At 44.3% G+C, this 27,332-nt stretch overlaps 1 protein-coding gene across 8 annotated transcripts in view; it reads right to left on the bottom strand.

Moving 5' to 3' along the window:
* The window catches only part of tmdd1 (transmembrane and death domain 1), a 42,112-nt gene that overhangs the window by 4,693 nt on the left and 10,087 nt on the right, over positions 1–27,332 (bottom strand). For 2 of the 8 annotated variants that reach the window (XM_069942317.1, XM_069942318.1), the window contains 3 exons: positions 16,740–16,916; positions 15,027–15,146; positions 587–739 (listed from right to left, as the gene is read on the bottom strand). In XM_069942317.1, the coding sequence (XP_069798418.1) occupies positions 587–739; positions 15,027–15,146; positions 16,740–16,890 (424 nt within the window). In that variant the 5' untranslated portion in view covers positions 16,891–16,916. Of the gene's footprint in view, positions 1–586; positions 740–15,026; positions 15,147–16,739; positions 16,917–23,128; positions 23,330–23,887; positions 24,028–24,183; positions 24,291–27,332 lie in introns of those variants that run through there. The other 6 variants (XM_069942315.1, XM_069942321.1, XM_069942320.1 and 3 more) reach the window with 6 other exon arrangements.

The raw sequence follows: 27,332 nt of genomic DNA, 5'->3' as shown, positions 1-27,332 counted from the left end.
GCAGAAAGGTATTGATGCAGTTGTACAGGGTCTTGGTGAGACCTCACCTGGAGTATAGTGTTCAGTTTTGGTCTCCTTATCTAGGAAGGACATCACTGCCATGGAGAGAGTGCAGAAAAGGTTGACCAGATTGATACCAGGGATGGCGGGACTTGCATATGAAGAAAGGCTAGAACGACTGGGCTTATACTCGCTGGAGTTTTGACGATTAAGAGGAGATTTAATAGAAACGTTCAAAATTCTTAAGGGATTTGACAGGCTAGATGCAGGAAGATTGTTCCCAATGTTGAGCAAGTCTAGAACCAGGGGTCACAGTTTAAGGATAAAGGGGAAGTCTTTTAGGACTGAGATGAGGAAGAATTTTTTCACTCAGAGGGTGATGAATTGATGGAATTCTCTGCCACAGGAAGTGATTGAGGCCGGTTCCATAGCTATATTTAAGAGAGAGTTAGATTTAGTACTTGTGACTAGGGGGATCAAGAGGTATGGAGAGAGAGCTGGAACAGGGTACTGAGTGGATGATCAGCCATGATCAAAATGAATGGTGGTGTAGGCTGTATGTTTACCTGTTTTCATTTGAACTTGCCTTCACTACGTTTGCCTCTGTTTCCGTCCTTAAATTTAATTTCATCGTCAGTCACGACCAGTGAGGAATGTGCATGCTCCAGTGTTTTACCATATTCTTCAACGTTTTTATTCACCTCCAGAGTCTTATCTTGATTCATATTCTTTCGCAATTCTGGCAAAAGGAGACAGATTCTATCTCTGACTTTCCGTTTTCAGCAAGTGAATTCCAATACAGATATTTTAAATCTCACATAATACAATAATATAAAACTTAAAAATATAAAGTTAATTTCCCTTTTACATACAAACTTCCTTCAGTCACATTCATAATCAATGCATAAGTTTTGACATCGTATTGATTTCCTGGGACGTCAATAACAAATACCAGGGGACATAGAATTTTACAGCACATTACAGGCCCTTTGTCCTTCAATGTTGGACTGACCTATATAAACCTACCCAACAAACTAAACCTTCCCTACCTCACACTCATAACCCTTTATTTTTCTTGCACCCATGTGCTCGATCATTATCAGCTTGGCCCATCCCTTCACGAGTGAATATGAACATGGTGCCTTGTAGCTCTTCTGCCCTCACAGAACTTTTATAAGTGGTTGGCATATTATGATGCCATGCAGTGTGATTTTTTGCGAGGTCCTCCCAGTCAGTATGGTTGACATGGAATGACTGGAGATCGCACTTGATTATGTCTTTGTAGCAAAGACATAGATAGCCAACAGGGCGGGGAGCATCTGTTAGCCTACTGTAGAGGATATCTTTGGGCAATTGGCTGTCCTCCATATGGACAATGTGGCCAGCCCACCACAGGTGGTGAGTGCAGATGATTGAGTAGAGGTCCATACTTCCAGTCTTCTCCAGGACTTGGACATTTGTGACTCTGTTGCGCCATGAGTAGCCGAGGATGGATCTGAGGTAGCAGAAATGGAATGCGTTAAGGCAGTGTTCTTGCTTTCTATATGTGACCCAGGATTCCCAGCTGTAGAGAAGAGTACTCAGCACGCAGGCTTCGTAGACTCGGATCTTCAACTTGGTGGAGAGGGGCAGTTATCCCACACGCGGGCACGGAGGCGTCCGAAGGTAGTAGATGCTTTTCCCAGGCATGCATCCAGTTCTGCATGGAGTGATTTTGTTGTCATGGTGGAGCCCATGTAGCAGAATTTCTCTACGTTGGTGAGCACTGACCATTGATGGTAATTGATGGAGTGTCATGGGTTTGTTGGCTAAAGATGAGGGTCTTGCCCAGGGTAATTTTCAGACCAAATTCAGTGCAGGCAGATGCAAATACGTCACACAACGCTTGCAGCTCTGGCTGGGAGTGACCACAAAGGCAACATTATCTTCATAGAGCAGTTCTCGAATCATAACTCTTCTGATTTTGGTCTTGGCCCAGAGCCGTGACAGATTAAAAAGTTTTCTGGAGCTCCTGTGTGCACGGCTATGCCTGAAACTTCTGGAAAGGCACAGTGCAGAAGAGCAGAGAAGAAATTTCCAAACAAAACTGGAGCGAGTACACAGCCCTGTTTTACACTGCAGCGGATTTGGAACTCTTCTGATCTCGAGCCGTCGAATTGGACAGTGGCCTGCATGTTGTTGTGAAACTGGATGATGATGGACAGTAGTGTGTCAGGGCACCCAAGACGTTTTAAGCATAGGCCTAAGCGACTAACATAGTCAAAGGCCTTGGTGAGGTCAATGAAACACACATAGAGGGGTTTGCATTGTTTGATGCATCTCTCTTGCAGTTGGTGGAAGGTGAAGACCATATCGATAGTTGATCGATTGGCTTTCAGGCAATATTCTGTTGGCAATGGTTTGCAGGTGGGGGAGGATTGCATGACAGAGTATCTTGCCTACAAGGCTGAGCAGTGAGATGCCACAGTAGTTGTTGCAGTCTTGCCGATCACCTTTATTCTTGTAGAGGGTCACAATGTTCACGTCCCGCAGATCTTTGGGGATGCAGCGGTGGAGCTAGCATGTTTTGAATAGTATTGAGAGCTTAGAGATGAATGCTTTGCCACCAAGCTTCAAGATCTCAGAGGGGATACCATTGATTCCTGATAAGAGTCTCCTAAATGTCCCTATTGTAGCAGCCTCCAACATCACCCCTGGCAATGCATTCCAGGTACCCTAACCCTAACCCTAATGCACTCTGTGTCAGAAAAACATACCTCTGATGTCTACTCAAAATTTTCCTCCCCTCACCTTGTCCAGGTGTCCCCTGGAGTTTGGTACTCTCGCTGCATTAAAAAAAAAGCTGCTGGGTGTCCACCCTATCTATGCCTCTCATAATCTTGTAGACATCTGTTAAATTATTAAATCACCTCTCATCCTTCTTCACTCCAAAGAGTGAAGTCCCAGCTCTACCATCCTTGCCTCATAAGACACATTATCAAATCCAGGCAACATCCAGGCACCCTCTCTATTGCTTCCACATCCTTCCTGTAATGAGGTGACCAGAACTGAACACAATAGTCCAAGTGTTGTCTAACCAGTTTTATAGAGCTGTAACATTACCTCTTGGCTCTTGAACTTAACCCCCTGTCTAATGAAGGTTGGGATACCATAAGCCTTCTTAAATACCTATCAACTGTGTGGCAACCTTGAGAGATCTGTTTAAGGTGAGTGTAGGACAGTTTAGGGAAGATGTCAAAGGAAAGTTTTGTTATTCAGCGGTTGGTGTCTGGAATGCATTGCCAGAGTTGATGATAGAGGCTGGTGCAATAGGAACATTAAAAAAAACTCTTGGATTGACATAAAGATGCAGTAAGAATATAGATAGGGCTATGGGTGTGAGGTAGGAAAAATAATTGTGGAGTAGGTTTACATCAGTCAGCACAACATCTTAGACTGATGGGCCTGTATTCTGCTGTAATGATCTCCGTTTTCATGTGAAATTGTTTAATATTGCAGTTATTTATGGTAGCATGCTTGGCGTAGTGGTTAAGTGCATCATCTTTATAGGGTTAGGAATCGGGATTGGACCAGGGTTCGAATCCCTCGCTGTCTGTAAGGAGTTTGTACATTCCACCCATGTCTGCATGGGATTTCCCTGGGGGCTCCAATTTCCTCCCACCGTTCAAAACGTACCAGGGGTGTAGGTTAATTGGGTGTAAATTGGACTGCATGGGTTTGTGGGCCAGAAGGGCCATAACCATACTGTATGTCTAAACTTAGAAAAATTAAAAATTTACTGGAATGATTTGAAGCATTCTCTCTGTTGGAAATCTAGATGTGGAGCAGAAAGGTTGAGTGGCACGTTGGCATGGTGACATGGAAGGCTGGCAGGCAACTGGTTATGACAGAGGAATGGATGGCACGATTTTCACCACCACTTACTGTCAGACTGAATGCAGAGAATAAATTTCAACCTATGAGGGCCACAACAGTGAGGATGTCCTTGTGGGGACAAATGAGCCTTTCCAGAAACCTGTAACATGTGATACGGATGGAGGAATTTTTATGTGAATTCAGTATCAGGGACAGTTTTCAGTTGAACAATGGCTGTGGAGCAAAGGTGACAACTTTAGAGTCCCAATGGTACTCAGACCGAGAAGGCTTTGTTCTGGCTGGATCGATCTCTGGAGACCAGCATTGGTCTTCTGCAGGCAGCCAGATTCCCAACAGAAGTCTATGGCTTTTGGAATTGGGACCAGGGATTGAAGCGGTGCCATGCAGGGCAGGCAGTTGAATATGGGAAGATAGTTAGATTGGAAAACCTCACTGAATGTGAAGGGACTTGGCTTTCTTTGTTTTTTCTCTTTTGTTTTGCAAGATTACATTGGAACGTGGTAACTCAGGAAAAGCAAGCACCGCACAAGATACAAGAACTGTATGTGACAATAAATAAACCTAAACTAAGATAAGAAAGTGAGAGTGACAGGTTTCAGTAAAATAGGAGAAATGGAATAGAAGAAGCCACACATTCCTTTGTTATTCCAACTACTATTTGGGAAGGTGGGCTAAGGAATGGCACACTGTGAAGTGTTGCACTTTGGTAAGTGAAACTAGGGCAGGACTGGCACAGTGTATGGTAGAGCCCTTGAGAATGCTGTAGAAGAGAGGAACTTGGGAATATGGGCATTGTTCCCTGAAAGTGCTGACTTACACATACAGTGATGAAGGAATTTGGCACATCTACCTTCAGTGGACGGGGTTTTGAAGACCAAAAGTTGGAACATCATGATAAGTCGTTGGTGAAACCACATGGAGTCTGTTCATCCAGCTGTGGGAAGGAGTCATTGTTGGAAGGAGTGGAGAAGAGATTCAATCAGTATGTTGCCAGGTCTGGAGGACTTCAATTATTGGGACATGTGGGACAAGATGGGTCTTTATTCCTTGGATTGCAGGAGGCTGAGGGATGACCTCATTGTGGTTTCTAAGATCATGAGGTGCATAGAAAACATTAATGGTCAGTCTTTTTCCCAGGGTAGAAAATTCCAGAAATAGAGACAGGATGCAGAGCTGGGTGGAGAAGTGGCAGATGGAGTTCAATCAGGATGTGTGAAATGATGGACTGCAGGGGTTGAAGAATTCATTGTTGTGTCTAATGGAATAAAAGAAAGTTGAATTATGGTGTGCTGGAAGAAACGAGTGAATTCTTTATTTGTTTGTAAGCTGTTATAAAGCAGTGCAGCTACAAATGGTGACTTTGTGACTTCACAGGACCTTCTGATTTGAACTAGATAGTGATGAGGATTAAACCCCTTACAGGACCCCTTATAGGTCAAACTAAACCTAACCCTTTATATTAATAAAGCACCAGCATGGCTCACGATCCTCGTAGCGCATTTCTCTGTTCTCTGTGTGTCGAGACAGAAGGTGAAGTACAAGCAAGTTGCCTGTGAAGCGGAGGATGATTTCGTGGATCCGGATGGCAATCTCCCATATAACATGCTTAAAGTAACTATTTTGTGGCCTACTGCACCATCTGGGGAGACTTGTATTGCCTAATTACTAGCTGATGACATCCTAGGCGATGGGCAACATTAAAAAAAACTCTTGGATTGACATAAAGATGCAAGAAGAATATAGATGTTGAGGATGTGACGCAGGCTGGCTGGACAGATCCTGTCTAAGGTGATTTTTGGAAACAATGTTTACCTCATCATGTTCAAGGGCATTTGGTGAGTGTCTTTTGAATGTCCACCCTCGATCAGTTGGGGTATCAAGCTGACCTTGTTATGCCCACGACCTCTGCATTGAAGATTGGCATCTTCCCCTAGTCAACAGGAGCAAATGGATCTGGAACAACTCCTTACTGCACCTTGTGAGGCGCCGGTACCATCTCAGATGAAGGTAACTGTTGAAGCAGTATTTGGCAGCAATGTCTATGCAGCCCCAGGCTTTGGCAACGCAATGGAATTCCTTCCGTCGACTGGGTTGGAATTGTGGTGGTCTACAAATGGCAGCCGGGAAATGACCAGGCTTGGTAGCAATGGGAGCTGCTGCCCGTGGGTATGTCAGCTGCCATCTTTTCCTCAAAGACCAACTCTCGTGTCCAATTTCTTGTTGATTCTAATGCAGAGATTTCAGTTTTCCCTCCAACTCTAATATGTTGTGTTCTTTCAACTGCGAATGATTCTCATATTTAAACATATGGTCAGATGTCACTCACATTGGATTTCAGTCTCAAGAATCCTTTTTGGTGGGTTTTCACGGTTGCAAATGTGGCAAATTCCATCTTGGGAGCGGATTTCTTATCAAATTTTTCTTTGTTGGTGGCTTTGAAAAACTGTTGCATCGTGGACTGCAGCTCTTGTATGCAAGTGAGCTGCATCTATCGTCCCTCTAATGTCATCAGCTGCCTGACGAGCCTTCAACCTGGATCCTTCCCATTCCTAGCCTTGCTCAAGAGGTTCCCCTGCCTAGTGACCCCATCATACAGACATTCAACATGCAGCAACCACCACATACAGACTCAGGGTCCATCGGTTACAGTGCAGACTCGTAGATTATCCCTGGACCATCTTAAAAGCATGAAATTGGAATTTGACCATATGCAGGAGTTGGGCATAGTCCACAGATCTGACAGCTTCTGGGGTTCACCGTTGCACTTGGTTCCAAAAAAAATCTCCTAGGGATTGGCTGTGTCGAGGTGATTATCGTGCTCTGAACGATTCCTCCGTGCCTGACCAATACAATATCCCCAATTTACAAGACTTTTCAGCAAAGCTCCAAGGAAAATGTATATTTTTGAGAATTGATCTAGTACATGCTTACTAGATTTCAGTTGAGCCCTTGGTTGTTGTGAAGACGGCAGTGATTACCCCCTTTGGCACGGTGGAGTTTCTGCGAATGCCATTTGGTCTATGGAATGCACCTCAGACATTCCGGCAGTTTATGGACCACGTACTCACCGGCCTCGATTTTGTGTTTGTTTATATCGACAATATTCTGGTCACAAGTATAGATGAAGAGGAGAACCTTATCTCATTGTTTCAGAGGCTTGATGAGTTTGGCATTGTGATCAATCCCAGTAAATCCATTTTTGGCGCTTCTGATCCTATATTTTGGGGATATAGAGTTTCGCAACATGGTATTTTGCCAGATGTGTGAGATTTTTGAGAATTTCCTACACCCTTTACATTTGGCCAGTTGCGATGTTTTGTAGGCGTGATGAAACAAGTACTGAAACATCTCTATTACCCCCGTCTGAACTACTAAAATGATCCGATAAGTCTGTTTTCAAAAGACAATTAACTTTGGGAGCTGATGCCATGCAGATTTTCAATGAAGTTAAGACTGTGCTTGTGAATCACACGATGCCTATACATCAGAAGCCCAATGCCTTGCTCTCTCTTACCACAGATGTGTCTATCAATGCTTTGGCTGCAGTATTAGAATGAATCTGTGGGCAAGTGGAACCTCTGGTGTTTTTTTTTGCCAAGCTGCCACTGGCTCAGGCAAAGTATAGTATGTTTGGCTGAGAACTCTTGGCCATCTATCTTGCAGTGCAACTTTATTGGAAGGTTGTCCTTTCACCATTTATACAGACCACCAGCCTCTTACGCATACCACGGGTAAAAGCACACATCTCTTCTCTCCCAGAGAGATTCGGCACTTGGTCTTCATCCTACAATTTTCATCAGACATGTGGCACATCCAAGGAAAACCAGATGCTGTGGCCAACGCCCTGTCCAAATGTGACATTGATGCCTTAAATACAACTATTCCATTGATTTCACTGCTGTGGCACGTATACAGCACATCGATCCCGATCTCATTCGGTACTGCCAGATCAGCTCTGGTCTCCATCTTCAAGATGTTATGCTGGATGAATCAGGTGAAAAGTTAGTTTATGATTTTTCCACAGGAAGGCCTAGGCTTTTGTGCCAGTGACTACGAGGTGGAAGATTTTTGTGTCTCTTCACAATCTATCGCATCCTGGTAGAAGAACATCAATCAAACTAGTTACGGAACGTTTTACTTGGCCTCATGTTAAATGGGATGTTGGATTATGGGCAAGGACCTGCTTGCTGGGTCAATGTTCTATAGTTTCCAGACACTCGAAATCCAAGCTTAGGGTTCTGTTGTTCTGGATTCCTGTTTCCAGCACGTGCACCTAGACTTGATGGACTCACTTCCGCCACCTCGGGGATAAACTTATCTGCTGACGTGTGAAGACCGGACTACCAGGTGGTAGGAGGCCATTCCTGTCACTGACTTTGTTGCAGAGACAGTCTCTAGGGCTTTCATGGATCATTGGATTGCAGTCATTATTACAACTGATTGAAGGCCTCAGTTCAAGTTGCCGTTGTTCCGAGCTCTCACTGATTTTCTGGGCACAACTCGTATTCACATTATGGATTACCATCTGCAGGCCAACAGCCTCATTAAGCATTTCCCTTGATGACTGAAGGCAGCATTAACTGGAGGTGGTGATGCATCTACACAGAGCAAACATTTGCCCATGGTTCTTCTTGGTGTGCTGTTAAGGCAGATCTTGGACGTGCAGCTGCAGAGCTAGTTTATGTTTATGGCTCTACGTTAACCTTGCCAGGCGAGTCTGGGAATCTGGCCGAGCACAATGCTCTATGATCCAGCTAGTTATGTCGATTGTCTTTGGGAAAACATGAGATCACTCCAGCCTACTCCGACATGGCAGCCATTACCTGCAGTGCACGGGCTGAATAATTTACAACGCTGTACTCATGTACTTTGGCACGATGCTGTCGCCAACCACTTCAGCCTGTTTATGCTGGTCCTTTTCAGGTCTTACAACGTCACCTGAAGACTTTTATAATTGATAGGAATGGAAAACCCAACAGTTTCCATCGGCAGGTTGGAGCTGGTGTATATCAATGGTCCACGTTCTGTGTCAGAACCCAAGTCAGAGGAAATGTGACATCATTGCCAGTCAGACCGTTCATTGCCTGTCTCGCACTATTGTACGAGGTTTGCCCAAACTGTCAGCCCTCTGGACCATTACCAAGTGGGACAGTTCCAATCAGTCCCCTCCTTGCATGGGTTGGAGGCTTGGGTGGGAGGGGAGGGGGAGCAGTTGCAGGAGTTGAAGAATTGATTTAAAAAAGTTGATTTCTTAGTGTGCTGGAAGAAACGAATGAGTGTATTCTTCATGCGTTTGTAAGCTGTTATAAAGTAGTGCAGCTACAGGACCATGGAAAGTTGAACTTGAAGGTGGAGTATGTGGTTAATGGCAAGATTCTTAACAGTCTTCACAATGTGGAGGAGCAGGGCTCTTGGTCCCAGTCCATGCATCAAAGTTTCTATGTAAATTGAGAGGGTATTTAAGATGTATGGTGTACTGGCCTTAATTAGTTGGTGAATTGAGTTCAAGAGCTGCAAAGCAATATTGCAGCTCTACAAAACTCTAACCAGACCACAATTTAGAGTATTGTCTACAGTCTGGTTGCCTCATTTTTCCATAGGAAGCTTTAGATGTACAGGAGACAGCAGGATGTTGCCTGGATATGTTGCATGAAGCAAAGTTGACGGAGCTAGTGCTTTTCTCTTGGAAATGATGAAGGATGAGTGGTGACTCAATAGAGGTAGACAAGATGGAGAGGCTGAGATGACGTGGACAGCCAGCACCTTTTTCCTGTGGTGACAATCAAAAATTCCAGAGGACGTCTGTTAAAGGTGAGTGGAGGAAAGAAGAGGGTAGGTTTTTTTCTAACTCGGAGAGCGTCGGATGTCTGGAATGCATTGCTGAGGGTGGAGATTGGTACAAAGAGGACATTCAAAAGGCTACAGGATGAGCACTTGGGTGTAAAGAAAAAAGAAGGTTATGGGTGTGAGGTTGTCATGGAGTAGGTTTACATCAGTCAGCACAACATTGTGTGTGGAAGTCCTGTTCTGTGCTGTAATGTTCTATTCAGAGGGCAAAGGTTTAAGGTGAGATATTGAGGAAACTGAGAGGCAATTTTTTCACTCAGTGGGTGGGCCTCATCTGGAACGAGCTGCCAGATGAACGTACAAAAGTGGGTAATGTGGTGGATCGCCCATGCAAAAGGCGAATCACCTCCCAAACGGACTAAAGAGGTGTTGGCCGTGGACTCCACACCTCCTAATGCCGGTTCTGGGGGGGCATCATGTGGCAGCTCGTCCACGCAGCAGGTGAACCAACTCATGGAGTTGCGGGCGAGTGCATGGCAGATCTGATTGTGAGAGTTCCAGGTGCAGGGCAAGACCACAGCCTAGCGGCTGATGTCATCAAGGTCCCGGGAGTCAGAAGCGTCATCCAGTTCCGAGGGATTTAAATGTGTGTGAGAGTTCATTAAAGTCACTTGCTTCACCTCACTTTTGATTCTGCGTGGTCGTTTCGCTCACTGTGTGTCTAGTGCATGTACAGTACAATTTTATTTTGCAAAGGACATTAGGATATGAATATGCCAAGAAAAGCTTTAGAATATGGACAAGAATACAGTTAAATGGCATGAATGAGTTGGGGAGAATGGCCTGTTCTGCACCATCTAACTCTAAACCAGTATGATGGAGGAAAACAAGCAATGTTAGAATCAGCCAGATAGTCATAGATACACACTGAACAGAAAGAGGTCCTTCATATTCACATGGTCCATGAACCACCCACAGAATACTGCAGCACAGCAACATCTAGTCATCTCGACTGTGCTGAGCCATTTATTCTGCTTAGACCCATCGACAGAGAGTGGTGGGAGTGTGGAACGAGCTGTCAGCTGAAGTGGTGAATGCAGGCTCAGTTTTAACATTTAAGAAAAATTTGGATGGGTACATGGATGGGAGGGGTCTGGAGGGATATGGTCCAGGTGCAGGTCAGTGGGACTAGGGAGAATAACAATTTGGCACAGAGTCGATAAAATTCCTGTCTTCTGTGGTGTAATATTGCATTTCTAAAACTTTCTTGGACACATTTAATAAATTCTACTCAATCTAAACATTGTGCACCATGAGTGTCCCAGTCAATACAAGTGAAATTATCTATTATGATGACCTTCTTCTTACTACAACTGTCTGTGATCTCCCAACACTCCAAGTGCTGCCAATAAAATACAATCCCTTCAAAATGATCATACGTACCTTATTCTTAACTTACTCCCATATAGTTACCCTGGAGGATCCCCAAGAATATATTCCTTCGTACGGGAGTGTTCTGCCTAATCAAGTACATAACACACCACTTCTCTCACCTCCAGCTCTATGTCATCCAAAGCATCTGGAACACTAAGCTACCTATCCTGCCCCCCTCTCAGCCAGGTTTCTGTGATTGCAAAAATATCCCAGTCCAATGTATCTATGCATGTTTGGTAATTATATGGAAAGCTAAAGCACCCCATTACTGTAAACTGCCCGTTTCTTTCCTTATAAATGAACCAGGCCTGAGGAGTGTTCATTATTTTTGTTTTTTAATAAAAAGAGTATTTCAAGGTGCATAGTGATGACCTGGAAGTCTGACACCACCTCCCCCCCACCGTTTCCTCATACCAGCAAATGGATTATTGAGATGCATAGCTGTATTCCCATGGAAAAAATTATGTATAAATCTTAGGAACTGACTCAGCACCTTTGTTAAAATAAGGCAGCCATATCTGAAGTTCATGGGAGAACAACTGTAGCCACATCCTGACAAAAAGACAGAAATTTACCAACTGATGGATCAAGAGAAGTAGCTGTACAAGGGGGTAGCTCCACTGCTTCTATGGATATGTACTGAAAGCACTGATGCCACGCCCAGCCTCTCTTTCCTTTCTTTTTTCCCTTTTCTCTCTTTTTCTTTCTCTCTTGTTACCTCTACTTCTCCCTCTCTCTCGTGGGGTTGGGAATGGGAGGGGGAGAAACATCATGTGTATGCAGATTGCTGGAAGATATTGATAAGCTCTGTAACAGTCAGTGATTTGCTCTCCTGGTTTCATGATGGAAATTTTAAAATAAAATTTCGAACAAAGTGTACTTCATGATGATTTTGTCACTTATTCCAAATGTAGAAATGCAAGAATGATTACACAGGGGCAGGAGATGAAAGTAAGTGAATGATTTTCTAGGTGTTCACAATTGATAGGTTATAATCTTGCAAGTGGTATACCAGCACTTATCCTAATCTCACCCCCTCGGAACACACTTCTGGCCACTCTCTCCTCAACAATGCCAACCTCACTGTCAAAATCATACAAAACCAAGGTGCTGTGGTCATCTGGCACACTGACCTCTACCTTATTGAGATCAGACAACAGCTCTCAGACATCTTCTCTTACTTACACCTTGAACAGGACCCCACAAAGAAACATCAAGCCACTATCTTACGCATCATCTCTTCCAGTCATCTCCCTCCCACAGCCTCGAACATCGTTGTTTCCCAACCTCATACTGCCCGATTCTACCTCCTACTCAAAATCTACAAACCAACTTTCCCAGTGGACTCATTGTTTCTCCTTGACTCTGTCCAGTCCCTTCCAACCTACATCTGTAATAGCTTATATGCCCTCCATCACTTCAACAATTTTAAAATAAATTAAATTTAGACATACGGCTCATTAACAGGTCCTTTTAGTCCATGAGCCCGTGCACCCAATTACACCAGATTAACCGATAATCCCTGAACATTTTTGAAAGACAACTTCCAGTTCTTTTGATTTGACTGCCTCACTTTCACTTCGGACTCTTTTTTTTCTGTACACCTCCATTTCCCCATACTGAAGGTCTCAAAGTCCTAATTTTCATACTCAACTAGTCTCCCTTCTCCACCACCTCAATAACATTTTCTCCAAGTCAAAGGGGTATCCATGGGTACCACATAGGTCCCAGCTGTGCCTTCCTTTTATTTGGTTATGTGGAGCAATCCATGCTACATGCGTGCACAGACAAGGCTCCTCAACTCTTCCTCCACTATATCGTTGACTGCATTGATGTGGCCTCAAGTACCCACAATGAACTCACCAACTTTATCCACTTTGCTGCCAACTTTCACCTCGACCTCAAATTCACTTGGTCCATCTCTGGCCACATTCTCCCCTTTCTTGACCTTAGTCTTCATCTTGGGAGACAAACTCTCTTTAGATACCTTCTATAAATCTGGAAACTCCCAGAGTTACCTTGACTACACCTCTTCACACTCTATCTCCCATTGGGATTCTATTCCTGCATCTCTTTTGAATCTGCTCCCACAGTAAGGTCTTCTATTCTAGAACAAATGAGATGACCTCCTTTCTCAAAAGTGTGGCTTCCCCTCCACTGCATTCAACTCAGCCCTTGCTTGAATCTCTTCTATTTCCTATCCATCCTACCTGGCCCCTTCTGCCCTAAGATGAAAAAAGGACAGAATTCTCCTGGTCTTCACCTACCATCTAACCACAGTCTGCATCCAGCAATTTTCAACTCCTGCAATGTGATCTTACCACCAGACATATCCTCCCCTCCCCTGATTTCTCTGTATCCTGCAGGGACTGATCCCTCCCTCATCCATTCATCTCTTTTCACTAATTACACCCTCAACACCTACCCTGTGACCACAAGAAATGCTGCACTTGCTCCCACGTCTCTTTCCTTACTGCCCTTCTGGGCCCCAAACAGTCCTTCCAAGTGAAACAACAATTTGTGAATTTGCAAGGGTCATTTTCTGCATTCGGCCTCTTCTATAATCAGTGAAACTGGATGCAGACTAGGAGATCATTTCATTGAGGACCTTCACTCTGTCCACTGCAACAGCAAGGACCTCCCTGTGACCAACTATTTTAATTCCACACACCATTCCCACGTGGCCTCGTACAGTGCCAAGCCAAGGTGACCTGCAAATTTGAGGAACATGCTCTATATTTCTGTGGAAGAAATTTTATGAAGAAAGAATTGACACTTATTAGCAACATAATTGGCTTTAATATAGCATCCGTTGAGCAAGATATCATTTTCATGCCGATGTCTAGACTTAACAAATAGTCAAGGATGATAAATGGCTTGTTGATGCATTCAAATTAGACAAAGCTGAAAGATTTTAAAAGACAAAAATTGAAATAAAGGTCCTGATGTAGTTTTCAATAGGCTTATTCTATGGTTTAATCCTATTTTCTGTAACACTTTGTCTCTCAGCATAAATATCCATGCTTGTTGAAATAGATTTCAGAGTTGGATAGCAGTGGAGACATCTGCCTACTCTTCAAAATATATTATGTAAAATAAAGTCTGTGAAACGATATTTGAAGTTTCAGTTAATTCCATCCACAATTTCATCTGGGCACTCTCCAACGATGGTATCAACTGCTCCAATTTCTGTTAAACCTCTCCCTGACTCTCTCTCTCTCTTTTCCTATCCCTCTGTCTCCAGCTCCCCACCTCCTTCTCTCTCTCCTATCAGAGAGCTACCCATCCGCTTCACTTCGCAGCTCCATTCTCTTCTACCTTCCCACCTATATCCACCTATGAACTCGTATCTCTTTGCCAGTGCTCCGCCCCCTGCCCCTCCTTCCTCTCCTCAACAACCCTCCCCCCCCCCCCCCCAACATTTTATTCAGGCACTCTGTTTTTTGCTTGTACCTTGACAAAAGGCTCAGTCCTAAAACATTGGCTATGCCTTACTTACTCTGGATGCTGTTGAGTTTGCCCAGCACATTTCTGTATTGCATTCAACTGCTGACTTGGTTTAACTCCATACTCTCTCTGGAATATGCCCTTTGATCTACCAGATCTGCCCCCACCATGATGCCTGTCTCATCAGCCTGCACATGACCTGAATCCCTCTATTAGTGTCAAGTAAAAATTATATAACCTCTCAAGTTACATCTCATCTCAATTCTACACTTTTCTATCCACTTTCTGTGGATACAGCCTTTTTTCATCTTGAAGAAACAAGCCTCATTCAAAATCTTAGGCTGAATATATGGTGAAAATGATCCATATATTTTATTCAAATTCCATTATTTCAGCTATACCTCAAAATACATATGGTTTAGTTTTGATAACAAAATTATCATTATCAAATATGTCTAGGAGTGAAATATTTTAAAGAGTACCTTTATCGATATCTTCCCGACCAACTTGCCTCAATGCCCGTGAGAGCCGATCCCAATACATGCTGTCACCATCCTTTCTCAGCCAGTTGATCAAAAGTTCCCTGCAGTCTTTGACATCAGCTAAGAAGCAACCAGTGAATGATGGAAAAGATTAGTGATTATGGGTCCTCCAATGGCAAACTGTGTGAGTCGAGCAGGTTTGAATGTCCAATGATCCACAATAAATTCAATCCAGTCCTGGTCAAAGGTGGAAATTAATATCTAGACCGCCTGATGCCAAAAACTTGGCATTTTACATGAAGCATTTTTCAGGATGTGGGAGAACAGCGCCTTCCTTCTACTTCCTCTGAACATATCAAAGCTGCCTGTGATGGTAAGACCCTCTGTGTTTGCTTCAAGCTGAGGGGGCAGAGTACACTTCACACTCCAGCTGCTGTCTGAACTGCAACTTTGATTTGCTGAAATTTAGACATGTGAGGACCTGGTTTCAGGGCAATGAAAAAATGGTCATCAATGAAAGGTAGCATCTTTGGGATATCAGAAGAGTTCACGCTAAAACACCTTCAAAGTAACAATTCATACCAAGGAGTTTTTGCTGGATTTGGATGTAAAATAAAATGGTACATATCAAGGAATTAGAAAACACACTAGAAAGCGAATTTAATATCAAAAGTGTTGGAGAAACTCAGCAGGTCATGCAGCGAACGTCACATAGTATAGAAACGTAACCAACTTTATACAGTATACATAGTAAAACCCTCATTATCTGTAATTCAAGCAACTGGCAGCCCTCAGGCAAAACACATAAAATAAATAGGTAAAAATTGGTGCACCTTGCCATCAATTCTCCAAACAAACAGCAAGTCATCTCAAGCAACTGGAAAATTCACTTATCCAGCATCTACCAATCCCTATAAGTGCTAGATGCCAGGGTTTTACTGTATTACAATGTAATAGGACAATAGATGCCCAAGTGCACAAGATGCCATCTTAATCCCACATTCTGGTGCTTGATACAGGATTCTCCAGACCAGAGCTTCTGAAGTAAATATCCCAGAGCTTTTTAAATATGATCATGCTTTCTCTCTTAACCACCCGTTCAGGTAATATCTTAGTTCCTGCCCATACTCTGGGTAATAAAATATCCTCTTTTCTCATCCTTTTATCAATTTGATTAAACCTGGTTGAATTTTTACACCTTTCCCAAGGGAAATATTTTTTCTACTCTATCTCGGAAGCATCTGGTGCAGAAAGCTTCCTGATTGTGTTGGAGGTTTCGATCTGGAGCTCAGGTCCCCGATGGTTCGAACAGGACTTTGTGTAGTTGCGGAGGCTGCAGGAGGTGAATCCACGGACACTCGGTGATTCTGTAAGGGCTCTCGTTTGCTTCCCTTTCTCCTGTACAGTAAAGGGGGTCAGGTAACACTAATGGTGGCTCTTTCTGCCTTGGAATCATAGAATATTACAGCACATAAATAGGTCTCTTCGGCCCTTCTAGTCTGTGCCGAACCATTTTTCTGCCTTGTCCCATTGACCTGCACACAGTCCATACAATGTTTTATCACTTGGATCTGGGGACAGAGGTGGAGAGGGGGAGCACATTTAAATTTTGAGGAGTCACTATCTCGGAGGATCTTTCCTGGATCCAACACATTAATTCATCGAGAAGAAAGCACGTCAGCACCTCTGCTTCCTCAGAACAAATCTACCTACTGATTTCTCTGCGTTTCCTGGTCTTGAAGAGATTGTCATTTTCTTCTAACATGTTGTGTATCTCCTCCATAGCGTCTTTTTCAGGATGAGTGAGCTGAGTGTGTAAAGTGTCACATTCAACTGAGGTGAGCAAGTCTGCAATTCGACTCATTTGGTGAATACCTATGTCATCGGCAGCTGAGAAAGAGAATAGTTTTGTATCAGTGTACAAAATAGGATTATTAAATTGATGCTTCCAGCTTCTTTTGCCGGTGTGCCCAGCTGTATCAGTAACAAATTTTACTTCAAGTAGTTAATTTGTTCGTAAGATTAGAAATGGGGGTGGAGGGAAGGGGGTTCAGTGGCACAACTAGTGGAGCTACTGCCTCTTTCACAAATCAAATGATCAGGGTTCAGTCTTGAGCTCTGATGCTGACTGTGTGCAATTTACACCTTCCCCCAGTGACTCCACTGGTTTCCCTAGATGTTTCAATTTTATCTGCATCTCAAAGGTCTTTGGCTTGGCTTCGCGGACGAAGATTTATGGAGGGGGTAAAAAGTCCACGTCAGCTGCAGGCTCGTTTGTGGCTGACAAGTCCGATGCGGGACAGGCAGACACGATTGCAGCGGTTGCAAGGGGAAATTGGTTGGTTGGGGTTGGGTGTTGGGTTTTTCCTCCTTTGCCTTTTGTCAGTGAGGTGGGCCCACCTCTCAAAGGTAGGCAGATGGTGATAACAAATTTATTGTCATACACCTTGAACAGGCTCTTGGTTAGAACAAAAAAAAACACTTAAACAACCAAAAAACGACAATAGTGTACTTTAAAGTTTTTGAATTTTGTATTTTTAAATGTTTAATTAATTTAAATTTACATATACAGCACAGCAACAGGCCATTTCAGCTCATGAGTCTGTGCCGCCCAATTAACCTACAACCTCAGTAAATTTTGAAAGGTGGGATGTGACAGAATATAGATATGTTTTTGGGAGATAAATTGGAGAAGGGCTGTTAATGTTGGTCGCATACATTAAAACAGATCTTATTTGAAATACTGGAGCTCTGCTCATGCAAGACATATCGGCCCCAGAGACTTCACTAATGGATTGTTGTTTACAAAAAGGCAGCAGATGAAAGAACACGTTGGAGCTGACTCTGTCTGGAAGAGAACTTGCTGTTCTAGGAGGGTCATGTGGTTTTGAAAGCAGAGAGAGTAAAACAGGCTTTCTCTCAGAGAGAGAGACACACACCCACACACCCACACACCCACACACCCACACACCCACACACCCACACACCCACACACCCACACACCCACACACCCACACACCCACACACCCACACACCCACACACCCACACACCCACACACCCGTTCTACAGTGTTACAGACAGTAACAGCAGCTGGGACTGGAACAGGACAAGCTGGCAAGTTTGTGAAAAATCCCATTTGAAAGATGGTTTGTGAGTTCTTAGTTCAGCCTGGCCAAAGCCCTTGTGGTTCATGCAAGAGGAGAGGACTGGCTGTCTAATGCTTCACTTGAAATAAGAGAAACAAGAAGGAACTCTGTGGTGACCTGAAAGAAAGAAGTTATCATCTGGAGAACCCTGAAGGGGGACTTTTCATCAGCAAGATACTGAAGTGGCTGGGTGACCATTATACAACAAATCTCTCTTTGAAAACCGACAAGAACCTTCCTGAGTGGTAACCATTTACCTTTCAAGCACCAAAGCCTGGTGAACTTTATACATGTTAAATTCTGCGCACAGTATAAGAAATGGCTGCAATCTTTTGAACTTACACACACATTACATACACTTGCACTTAGAATTAGAAGGGGGTTAATTTAGGTTAGTTAAGTCAATAGTGATAAGTTAAAGTTAGAAATAACCATCAGTTCCTCTTTCCTCTTGTTCTACAGCTCTGCAGGTGATGGTTGTGACAAAAATGTATCAACATCCATTACTGCTGTTTATACACACACAAGCTTTAAATTAGCTTGAAAAAAACCTCCAATTAATTAATAAATCACAAATGGTTACTTAAACAAAAGTTGTTTTTCATTATCTTTAAACATGCAAACAGAATCACACTTTAACTTATCTATTGACAAGATCCAGGGCAGGTGGGATCTTAAGAGCATTTAAGGTCAAGGATTCAGATCTCTACAAGAAGTCTAGTTACGACCTGCAGAAGACTATCTCTGAAGCAAAGTGGAAATTCGAGAGGAAGTTAGAGACAGAGACAAATACCGCCAGCTATGGCGGGGAGTGCAGGCCATTACAGCCTACAAAGCGAGGGCAAACACCATAGAGGGCTGTGATGCTTCATTGCCTGATGAGCTGAGCACCTTCTATGCTGCTTTGAGAAGGGGAACCAAACAGTGCTCACTAGAATCCCTGCAAAGGTTGAGGACCCTGTGGTATCTGTCTCTGAGAACGATGTCAGAACATCACTCAAAAGGGTGAACCATCGCAAGGCATCAGGTCCTGATGGCGAACCTGGCAGGGGACTGAAAATCTGCACCAACCAACTAGCCAGAACGTTCATAAACATTTTCAAACTCTCGCTGCTGCAGTCGGAGGTTCCCATCTGCTTTAAAAGGGCATCAGTCATCCCGGTACCCAAGAAGAGTAGAGTGAGCTGCCTCAATGACTACATCAGCACTAACCTCTACTGTGATGAAGTGCTTTGAGAGGCTGGTCGTGGCCAGAATTAACATGAACCTAAGCAAATATCTGGACCCACTGCAATTACCTATCGTCATAATTGCTCCAGAGCAAATGCAATATCGCTGGCTCTCCACTCAGCTCTGGATCACCTTGAAAACAGCAACTCATACATATGACAACAATCTTGTGTTCAATGTCAGCAAAACCAAAAAGATGATTGTGGACTTTAGAAGGAAGTCAGGAGAACATGGCCAAGTCCTCATCAAGGGCTCAGTAGTGGAGAGGGCCAAGAACTTCAAATTCCTGGGTGTCAACATCTCCGAGGATCTGTCCTAGAGCCTCCGCATTGATGCAATCACAAAGAAGGCTCGCCAGCAGCTACACTTTGAGGTGTTTGAGGAGATTCGGTACGTATAGGAGGGCAGCAATGTTCACATAGTGGTCAGTGTTATATAGAGAATTTAGGTTAAAATGACTTAAGTTAAAATGTGATGATTAATCATAAAAAGGGAAGCCAGAACGGACAGGGAGCTTACTAGCAGCCAAGGACAAAAGGTTCAGCTGAATATGTTTTTTTAAAAACCTATCTTTTCATGGTCATAGTGAGAGACATGCAGGAGACAAAGGATTGATAAGAAGGGTGAGAAACAAAATTTAGTGTATGTAGAGTTCACAGCGTACGTAACGAACGTGATAATTAAAAATGCAGTTATACTTAGAATGCTTTTGCAATACTAACCAATTAAAACAGTATTAATAAGAAGGGGAAGGGCAAACAATAAGGGTATAAAAATCAATGCACTGTATGTATCGGGGCTTAACTGATGAGAAGCCAGTTAAGTCCAACTCTGCAGACTTGTAAATAAAGCTTGTCGTGTCATCAGTTTTAAAGAGACTCATGTGTGAGAAGTTTTATTTCTGACAGTCAGCACAACAGCTTTACAGTGCCAGTGATCTGGACCAGGGATCAAGTCCTGCGCTGTCTGTGAGGAGTTTGTACGTTCTCCCCATGTCTGCATTGGTTTTCCCTGGGGCTCCAGTTTCCTCCCATTGTTCAAAACATACAATGTGTTGAAGGTCAATTGAGTATAAATTGGGCGGCAGAGGCTTGTGGGCCATAATGGCCTGTTACTGTGCTGTATGTCAAAATTTTAATTTAAAATAAAAAAATAAATTTAATGTCATTGAAGCCTTCTCTCTGGTTGCATTAAATGTCTGGTATGGAGGTGCCAGACCTCAGGACAAGTAACAACTCCAGAAAGTTGTTAACTCGGCCTGCAACATCACGGGCACCAGACTTCACTCCATCGAGGACATCTACATGAGGCGTTGACTTAAAAAAACAGCCTCTATCCTCAAAGACCCCCACCACCCAAGACCTCTTCACTCTGCTATCCTCATGGAAAAGGTCCAGGAGCCTGAAGACGAGCACTCAGTGGCACAAGGACAACTTCTTCCACTCCGCCACAGGAGGTTAGGAAAAAAGGTGGAGGCATTAGGTATAAATAAGGAGGTAGTGAAATGGATTCAGCAATGGTTGGATGGGAGGTGTTAGAGAGTAGTGGTAGAAAATTGTTTGTCCAATTGGAGGCCGGTGACTAGTGGAGTTCCTCAGGGATCGGTCCTGGGTCCACTATTGTTTGTTATATATGTTAACGATCAGGAAGTAGGGGTGGAGAATTGGATAAGCAAGTTTGCGAATGATACAAAGATTGGTGGTGTTGTGGAGAGTGAGGAAGATTACCGTAGATTAAAAGGTGATTTAGGAAGGCTGGAGGTGTGGGCTGAGAAATGGCTGATGGAATTTAATACAGATAAGTGTGAGGAGTTACATTTTGGAAAGGCAAATCTAAATAGGTCATATGCATTAAATGGTGGGCTATTGAGATGTGCAGAGCCACAAAGGGATTTAGGAGTTGTGGTAAATAGTACCCTCAAGGCTGATACTCAGGTAGATGGTGTGGTGAAGAAGGCATTTGGAATGTTGGCCTTCATCAATCGGAGTATTGAATTCAAGAGTAGGGAGGTTATGATGAGGCCAAATTTGGAGTACTGTGTACAGTTTTGGTCACCAAATTATAGGAAAGATATAAACAAAATAGAAAGAGTACAGAGAAGGTTCACAAGAATGTTGACAGGATTTCAGGGTTTGAGTTACAGGGAAAGGTTGTGCAGACTAGGGCTTTTTTCTCTGGAGCATAGAAGATTGAGGGGGGACTTGATAGAGGTGTTTAAGATTTTAAAAGGGACAGACAGAGTAAATGTGGATAGGCTTTTTCAATTAAGAGTGGGGGAGATTCAAAGAAGAGGGCATGGTTTAAGATTGAAGGGGGAAAATTATAAGGGGAACATGAGGGGAAATTTCTTTACACAAAGGGTGTGGGGATGTGGAATGAGCTTCCGGCAGACGTGGTCGAGGCGGGATCATTGGTTACATTTAAGGAAAGACTAGATAGTTACATGGATAGGAGAGGACTGGAGGGGTATGGACCAGGTGCTGGTCAGTGGGACTAGGAGGGTGGGGATTTGTTACGGCATGGACTAGTAGGGCTGAACTGGCCTGTTCTGTGCTGTAAGTGGTTATATGGCCATCAGATTCCTGAATAATCAATGAACCACAGACACGGCCTCACTGTTTGTGTACTATTTTTTATATTTAACATTGTAAGATGGTTATAATATGAACATTTGATCTGTGATGCTAATGCAAAACCCCAAATTTCGTGACTTGTTCATGATAATAAATTTAGTTTCTGATTCTGTACAAGAGAGATGGGAGGGACTAATATTCTTGTGGTTTGCCTGTGCTCTTTGGGTACCAGAACTGCAGGGCAGCAAGTGGAAGAGTTGAGGGGGAAGGCTCAACAAAAGCTAGAAAAATGAGAAATGCTAAACAAAACAAATAAAAAGTGCCACATTACATCAAGTTTGAAGATGACACAATAGTCGTCGGCCTTGTCAGCAAGAACGATGAGTCGCACTACAGAGAAGAGGTGGAAAATCTCATGAAATGGGAGCCTCAACCTGAGTCTCAATGCGGGTTAACCTCCAGGTCGAGTCAGCGGTGAAGAAGGCGAATGCAATGTTGGGATTCATATCTAGAGGGATAGGATACAAAAGCAGGGATGTGGTGTTGAGGCTTTATAAGGCACTGGTGAGACTTCACATGGTGTATGGGGACAGTTTTGGGCTCCTTGTTTAAGAAAGGAGAGGGTTCAGAAATGATTTACAAGAACGATTCCTGGAATGAAGGGATTAGCCTACGTGGAATGTTTGACAACCCTTGGACTGGACTCCCTGGATTTCAGAAGAATGAGTGGGGGTGGGGGGGAGGGAAGAGGGGGGATCCTCAAAGAAGCATTTTGAATATTGAAAGGCCTGGACAGAGTAGATGTGGCAAAGTTGTTTCCCATGTTTTAGGAATTAGGACAGGAGGGCACAACTTCAGGGCAGAGATGTGGAGGAATTTCTTTATTCAGAGAGTGGTGAAGCTCTGGAATTTTTTACCATGGGTGGCTGTGGAGGCCAGGTTGTTGGGTGCATTTAAGGCAGAGATTGATTGGTATCTGAATAGTCAGGGTATCAAGGTTATGGGGAGAAAGCAGAGGAATGGGGCTGAGTTGGAGAATAGATCAACTCATGATGGAATGGTAGAGTGGACTTGATGGGCTGAATGGCCTATTTCTGCTCCTATATTTTATGGACAACTGTACAATAAAAAGAAAACATTACCTAACCTCACCTGCCTTCTTACCTGTGCCTTCTTACAAAAGCCTTTTTCTGATATGGCCACTGTCACCTTCACTACTTCCTCAGCCCTCCTTGTTGAAGCCCCTCTCACACACTGGCTTCTCCTATTGACCTTCCCTTCCTTTTATTGACTACAGTTAATTAGCCAATCTCACACAAACAAACCCCGGCCTTTTTGGAACATTGGTCACAATTGACAGTGACTTTTATCAACTCATTCAGAATATTTAATTATAATGGAACCATAATGAATGAGATTTAAAGTCGAAACATCACATTCTAAAAGAACACATGGATCGTTGATTAATCGCCACAGCAACCAACTGCAGACTCATGGAAAAATTCAGTAACTCAATGTTGTTTTGGTCTTAATTTTTTTAAGTTTCTGAAACAATTAACCTGCCAATTGTTTCAACAACCCTTCCAATGAACACTGATAATGAAGTGTTCCTGCTCTACACAATGTATGATGCACATCTGCAGCGAGATTCTTATTTGCTACAGCTGGACATTAGATACCTTAAATTAATAAAGTTAACAGATGAGTATATGCAAAAGACAGGGAGATGTTCAGTATTAAAGTTAACATTGTACAAGAAAATAAAAATGGCATTACAATCGCGCAGGCAAATCTTTTGTAACCCAGAGTAGTTTTAGATGAGTGTAGGAAAGGCAGGTTCACGAATCTGATCCCCATTGGGAGGAAAAGTCTGTTCTTGAACCTCGAGTTGTGATCTTAAGGCTTCTTTACCTTCTTCCGAAAGGTAGCAGCAAGAAGTTCCTTTTTGAGGTAGCCCCTCTCGTGGATGTATTCAATGCGTGGGCAATCGGAGTCCATCATGGACTCTGCTTCAGTTGCTACCTTTTGCAGTTCTCTGTATTCCTGGGCAATCGAATGACCAAATCAATCTGGGATGTCATCAGTCCGGGAACTTAATCACCCACATGATCCGCTCTACGACACAACAACCTCTGAAGATCATCCTCAAATGATGCAATCCCAATGTTCTAATCTGGGAAAATGCTTACAGAACTTTCATTTCTCACCTGTGTCCTCTGCTGAACATGTTCGGATGCAGAAAACCAACACTACTAATGTCCTTGCAAGTTTCATCTTGTACATGAACACAGAATGTCTTCAGGAGTTTGGATTTAAACACATTTAGAATTTTGAATGAAGCAAACTGTCAGTAGGAATCCAAAGTCCCAGTGCTGCTGGGGCCAAATGCCCGATCAGTGATACACCAAACAAAATATAGAAAGTCAGAGGAAACTGATAGAACCAGAGGTCAGATGACAACGGTGAATGAAATCCTTTATGAACAAACCCTTCATCAGAAATGGAACTGGATCTGGGGTACAATGTCATTCTGTAAGCTGCCCAGGAAATCTCAGTCCCCAGATTAACTACCACTTTACCCAACTGCCATGGCACCCTCTTCCACACTGCCTCCACCTCGCCCTCCCTCCACCCTTCCTCCCTCTCCCTCTTCCCTGCATCCTCCCCTTCACCCTCCCTCCCTCACCCTCCTACCTCCACCCTACCCCTCCCCATCCCTCCACCTTACCTCCCTCTTCCTCCACCCTCCCCTCCACCCTTCCTCCCTTTCCCTGCTCCCCTCTTCCTCCCTCTCCCTCCTCCCCTCCACCCTCCCTCCCTGCACCCTCCTCCTCCATCTTCCCTCCACCATCCCCCCTCTGCCCTCAACCTCCACTCTCCCCTCCCATCCATCCACCTTCCCTCTCTCTCCACCTCACTCTCCATCCCCTCCTTCCACACACCTCTCCCTCCACCCTACCCTAACCCCACCACATCCACCCCACCCTAAATCCACCCCACCCAACATTCAACCACCCCAGCCACCCCATCCCTAATTCCACCCCACCCCACACTCCCACCATCAGGAACACTACCCTTTCAGCATTGATTCTCCAGCATCCTGAGCTAGGAACTTGGCTCAACACCCCGATCATGACCCCCGAATATCACCAACTTGTCTCCTTCGAGATCACAGTTCCCCCGGCATCACAGTTTTGACCCAGGGTGCACCCAGCAATCTGTGGGGATGGCCATTTCTGCTGATGGATCCCAGGTCATTTCAGGAAATGAGAGTCAGGCTGAGGCTCCAGGTGAGATTAAAACAGGGACGTCGGCCTATCCCGCCAAGATCCCCCCCCCAATAATGGGCCTATCCTGCCGAGTTCCCCCCTCCCCTATAGGTGGGGCTATCCCACTGTGTTCCCCTTGATGGATGGGCTTATCCCACTGAGTTCCTCCCCCTCCCCCATGGATGGGCCTATCTAGCTGAATTCCCCTTGATGGATGGGCTAATCCTGCTGTGTTCCTCCTCCTCCCCTATAGATGGGCCTATCCCTGACATCTCCCTTTCCTCCACTTGCCTTAACTAGATTTCCTTGGTTATTGGCTATAGTTGCCCTTGGATACAAGTGCTGGGTCTTCACCCTGTCTGTGCACTTCATAACCTTACAAACCTCTACTGAGTTACCTCTCATTCCAAAGAGCAATGTCCCAGCTCTGCTAACCTTACTTCATATGAACAACATCCTGGTAAATCTCCTCTGCACCCTCTCCATAACTTCCATATCCTTCCTGTAATGAGGTGAGCAAAACTGAATGTAATACTCTCAGTGTGGTCAAACCAGAGATTTATAGAGCGGCAAGACTACCTCACGACTCCTGAGCTCAATCCCCTGACAAATGAAGGCACATCATACACCTTCTTAACCACCCATCCTTGAGGGATCTATGGATCATCCTTGAGGGATCTATCGACCTGAACCCCAAGATCTCTCTGTTCCTCCATGTTGTTAAATCCTGCCATTAACCATGAACTCTGCCTGCAGGTTTATCCTTCTACAATCCATCATTTCAACCTTATCCAGATTGAACGCCATCTGCCAATTCTCTGCCCAACTTTACATCCTGTCACAAACACTCAAGTACACACACACACACACACACACACACACACACACATGCACACATGCACGCATGCACCCACATGCATGAACCCACATGCACATGAGCACACACACACGCACACACACACGCACCCACACATGCACACACACACGTACACACACATGCACATACGCACACATGCCCACATGCACACTCACGCACAAGCCCACATACACGCACACATATGCATGCACGCACACCCATGCACATGAGCACACACATGTGTGCACACACACATGCATCCTCACACACACACACATGCACACACACACGTGAGCCCACAGGCACCCACACACACACGCACATGCACACACACATACACACGCACCTACATGTGCGTGCGCATGCACACACACTCGCACGTGCACACACACACATACACACCCACGCACGCACACATCCACGCACACACACTTACGCACACATACACACAGGCGCACACACATGCACCCTCACGCACACACACTTATGCATGCACATGCACACACGTACACACACACATATACACACACACAAGCTTGTGCTCATGCACACACACTCACACACACATACACACTGCACACACACATGCGCATGCACATACACACACTCGCACAGACACACACACATGCATGCACACATAAACACACATTCAAACACACACACATGTACACATACACACATGCACAGACACACACATGCACAGACACACACAGATATGCATGCACACATACACACACATTCACACACACACATGCATGCACGCACTCACACACACACACATGCACACACACACATGCACAGACACACACACGCACAGACACACACACATATGCATGCACACATACACACATTCACACACACATACATGCACACACTCACACACGCACGCATGCACACACGCACACATGCACAGACACACACATATGCATGCACACATACACACACATTCACACACATGCATGCACGCACTCACACACGCACACATGCACACATGCACACATGCACAGACACACACACGCACAGACACACACATATGCATGCACACATACACACACATTCACACACACATGCATGCACACACTCACACACGCATGCATGCACACACTCGCGGGAGCCCACGTGCACGCACTCGCGGGAGCCCACGTGCACGCACTCGCGGGAGCCCACGTGCACGCACTTGCGGGAGCCCACATGCACGCACACATTATGGTAAATGACATTAGTGCAGCAG

Source organism: Narcine bancroftii, chromosome 5 (genome assembly GCF_036971445.1).
Source record: "Narcine bancroftii isolate sNarBan1 chromosome 5, sNarBan1.hap1, whole genome shotgun sequence".
Lineage (NCBI taxonomy): Eukaryota > Metazoa > Chordata > Chondrichthyes > Torpediniformes > Narcinidae > Narcine > Narcine bancroftii.
The sequence above is the reverse complement of the archived record's forward strand: the minus strand, read 5'-3'. Positions and strand labels throughout refer to the sequence as shown.